The sequence below is a fragment of the Sinocyclocheilus grahami genome, unplaced genomic scaffold, assembly GCF_001515645.1.
Source record: "Sinocyclocheilus grahami isolate Dianchi unplaced genomic scaffold, SAMN03320097.WGS_v1.1 scaffold655.1, whole genome shotgun sequence".
In the NCBI taxonomy this organism is placed as follows: domain Eukaryota; kingdom Metazoa; phylum Chordata; class Actinopteri; order Cypriniformes; family Cyprinidae; genus Sinocyclocheilus; species Sinocyclocheilus grahami.
In genome coordinates, this window is record NW_015505834.1 from 879,292 (window position 1) to 883,187 (window position 3,896).

Consider the following 3,896-nt stretch of genomic DNA (forward strand, 5'->3'; position numbering starts at 1 on the left):
TTAAGTGTTTTCTTTATAATGGTGTTCTATGCGGGTGTGACATCATGTGAAAACTATGAATCGTCTGTGTTGAAGTTTGGATGTATTATGACTCCATTGTGTTACTCTGTGACTATAGTGCTGTTTTGTTTTGCTTAATTTTGTATTTTGGAAGACTGCTGTTGTTCAATCCGCTCTTGATCTCTTGCAACAACCCCGTGACATTGCAACAATAATGTATGTCTACATTTTAATATTTGTAGTATTTTATGTTTACTTGCATGTCATGTGACCATTAGCCAACATCAGAGAACATGATTGAGTGAATGTGTTAAATTATTGAAATTATTTCATTTGAAATTTACTTCAAGGAAATATATTATTTTATTATGTCTAGGGGTTATGTTTGGCTGACGAAAGTTAGTCTGATGTCATAAAATGTAAAGATCCAGGTAACCTCTTTCACTGATGAAATATCACCTTAACTGAGTTGCTGATGGATTTTTCTGTTATCCACAAAATTTAAGGCACATTGCCTATTATGTTCATGAAATGGAATGAATTTATAAAAAAATCTAGGCTATAAATAGAAGAGCATCAGTGAACATCTGTACATTTGCTAACTCATATCAGAATGATAATATGAATTATCAAAATCATTTAAACTTTCTGAATAGGTTGGAAATGTACAACTCAACATGAAGATGGCTCTCTTGTTCCTTTAGGTCCATGAAAGCCCAAACCTGAGGAGGTGGTCTTCACAGGGATGTTCTTCACCAGGAGATGGAGCTCTTACTCCAGAGAGAGATTTGCTGCTGTGAAGATTATAGGTTCAGGACTGCGTGACTGAGAGTGGGTCTTCTCTTCACACAGGATGGCATTAGTTGGTTTATGATTTAATAGGCTAATGCATGAACAATAATATGATTCTTAACACGGTGAGAGACAAATTACATTTTGCTGTTTAAGCTATGTATTTCATGTGTTGGGTGTGCACAGTTTTTGGCTGATTTATTTATTTATTTTTGGCATTTTGTTCTTAATTCATGTCTATGTTACGCTCTTTGTTAACGTGTCCTATATATAATGTTTTTTATATAATTGTATTGTATATAAATTAATTTCAAATGTTCATCCCTCATTCTTTGCCACATATAATGACTAGCTTTGCTTATATTGTATTAAGCTTGCTTAATAATTGTGTGTGAATAGTTTTTGTAAAGCTTTTTGTAAAGATGATGTTTATTTTGAAAGATCTATAGTCTATACATTACAATTTTTACTCATATCCAAAAATGAATTAAACAAAGCTACACTTAATATCAGTGTTGGGGAAAGTTACTTTTAAAAGTAATGCATTACAATATTGCGTTACTCCATAAAAAAGTAACTAATTCATTTGAAATTTACTTCAAGGAAATATATTATTTTATTATGTCTAGGGGTTATGTTTGGCTGACGAAAGTTAGTCTGATGTCATAAAATGTAAAGATCCAGGTAACCTCTTTCACTGATGAAATATCACCTTAACTGAGTTGCTGATGGATTTTTCTGTTATCCACAAAATTTAAGGCACATTGCCTATTATGTTCATGAAATGGAATGAATTTATAAAAAAATCTAGGCTATAAATAGAAGAGCATCAGTGAACATCTGTACATTTGCTAACTCATATCAGAATGATAATATGAATTATCAAAATCATTTAAACTTTCTGAATAGGTTGGAAATGTACAACTCAACATGAAGATGGCTCTCTTGTTCCTTTAGGTCCATGAAAGCCCAAACCTGAGGAGGTGGTCTTCACAGGGATGTTCTTCACCAGGAGATGGAGCTCTTACTCCAGAGAGAGATTTGCTGCTGTGAAGATTATAGGTTCAGGACTGCGTGACTGAGAGTGGGTCTTCTCTTCACACAGGATGGCATTAGTTGGTTTATGATTTAATAGGCTAATGCATGAACAATAATATGATTCTTAACACGGTGAGAGACAAATTACATTTTGCTGTTTAAGCTATGTATTTCATGTGTTGGGTGTGCACAGTTTTTGGCTGATTTATTTATTTATTTATTTATTTTTGGCATTTTGTTCTTAATTCATGTCTATGTTACGCTCTTTGTTAACGTGTCCTATATATAATGTTTTTTATATAATTGTATTGCATATCAATTAATTTCAAATGTTCATCCCTCATTCTTTGCCACATATAATGACTAGCTTTGCTTATATTGTATTAAGCTTGCTTAATAATTGTGTGTGAATAGTTTTTGTAAAGCTTTTTGTAAAGATGATGTTTATTTTGAAAGATCTATAGTCTATACATTACAATTTTTACTCATATCCAAAAATGAATTAAACAAAGCTACACTTAATATCAGTGTTGGGGAAAGTTACTTTTAAAAGTAATGCATTACAATATTGCGTTACTCCATAAAAAAGTAACTAATTACGTTACTTAGTTAAGTTTTATGGAAAGTAATGCGTTACGTTACTTTTGCGTTACTTTTTAAATCTGGAGAGGGCTTGCTTGTTTGTTTTTAAAATAAAAAAGTTATATTTTTGGCAAATATAAAAGCTTTTCACACCAAAAGTGAAATGAATAAGCCTCAGGCTGAAGGGAAAGTACAGTAGAATGCAGAAGAAGACATTTCAACACACTTCAGCAATAAACAAAGACACAAATGTTTGTCTAGAGTAATTTGTGCTTATTAGTACGCTTGAACTGACTCATCGAAGCTCAGAAGCAAAGACATTGGTTAATAGAATGGGATTAAATACATAAAGCATATTTGTGTTGTTTAACATTTAATTATTGCAGGTTTGCGTCATATTCTGAGTTGCATTATTTTTATTCATTTTGAGGAATACTGAATCTGTGTTTTTTGTGTGTGTGTGAGTGAGATGAATTAATGCATATTCATAATTATTTTAGAACTACAGTAACATCATCTGATTTCTCTCAGCATGGGGACAGGAGAGCTGACAATCAATACATTTGAAAAAAAAAAGTAGCTTGCGTTACTTATTTGAAAAAGTAACTCAGATATTCTCTTGTAAATTAAAAAGTAATGCGTTACTAGTTACTTGAAAAAGTAATCTGATTACGTAACTCGCGTTACTTGTAATGCATTACCCCCAACACTGGTTAATATAGACTACACCTTTGTCAGTAGAGTAAGAAACTTCAGTCTGTGTAAATGATTCATACTGGATCATCGCCCGTTTGGCGTGTTCGTTCAAAAGAACCGACTCAAAGGAGTGATTCATTCGCGAATCCGACATCCTCTCGCTTTTTTAACATTTTACCATAACAAAATCACCTTAACCTCTTTTATAGCAACTGAAATGTTCAATTAAATTAAATGGTATTTTAAAATAAATTACTAAAAGATGTTTAAAAAATACACGCAAGTGACTTTTAAGCTACATTTGCGTTCAGCTGCGACAGACTGTCGCAAACGGTTCCTTACGATGCTTGCGTGGACTTCAGATGCCGTCAAGTCAAGTCTGTACACATGGTGAGTGTGAACATGTGTTTCAGCGTTTTGTCGAAGAACACCGAAACTGCCGCTCTTTTTGGACAAGACATGTTTCAATATTGTATATGTGTAACATTTATTAGACTACATGCCTGCCAGTAGTTTTAAGATGGTCTATAGAAACATTATTTGGTTCTTAGCAAGGTTTCATACGCACACAGCCTCTCGCCAAGGTTCTATAAGGAAAGAATGCGTTTCATTTTCTTCTTCTAGAATTGCAATATACATTTGTTAAATCAATAATATAACAAAGTTAATTAACCACTTGCAGTCCAGAATGGAGGCCAGACCAAGGAAAAAGTCATTCACGCCTAGAGACGGGAAGAAACCATCATTCAAAGGTATCTTTCTTTCTATTTTATATATATATATATATA

At 32.8% G+C, this 3,896-nt stretch overlaps 1 protein-coding gene across 1 annotated transcript in view; it reads left to right on the forward strand.

Annotated features, from left to right (window-relative positions):
• Positions 1–3,444: 3,444 nt before the first annotated feature.
• Positions 3,445–3,896, forward strand: part of LOC107558704 (pumilio RNA-binding family member 3) — a 30,091-nt gene continuing 29,639 nt past the window's right edge. The window contains exons 1-2 of the mRNA XM_016242370.1: positions 3,445–3,498; positions 3,790–3,860. Coding sequence (XP_016097856.1) covers positions 3,452–3,498; positions 3,790–3,860 — 118 coding nt within the window. The 5' untranslated portion in view covers positions 3,445–3,451. The remainder of the gene's footprint in view (positions 3,499–3,789; positions 3,861–3,896) is intronic.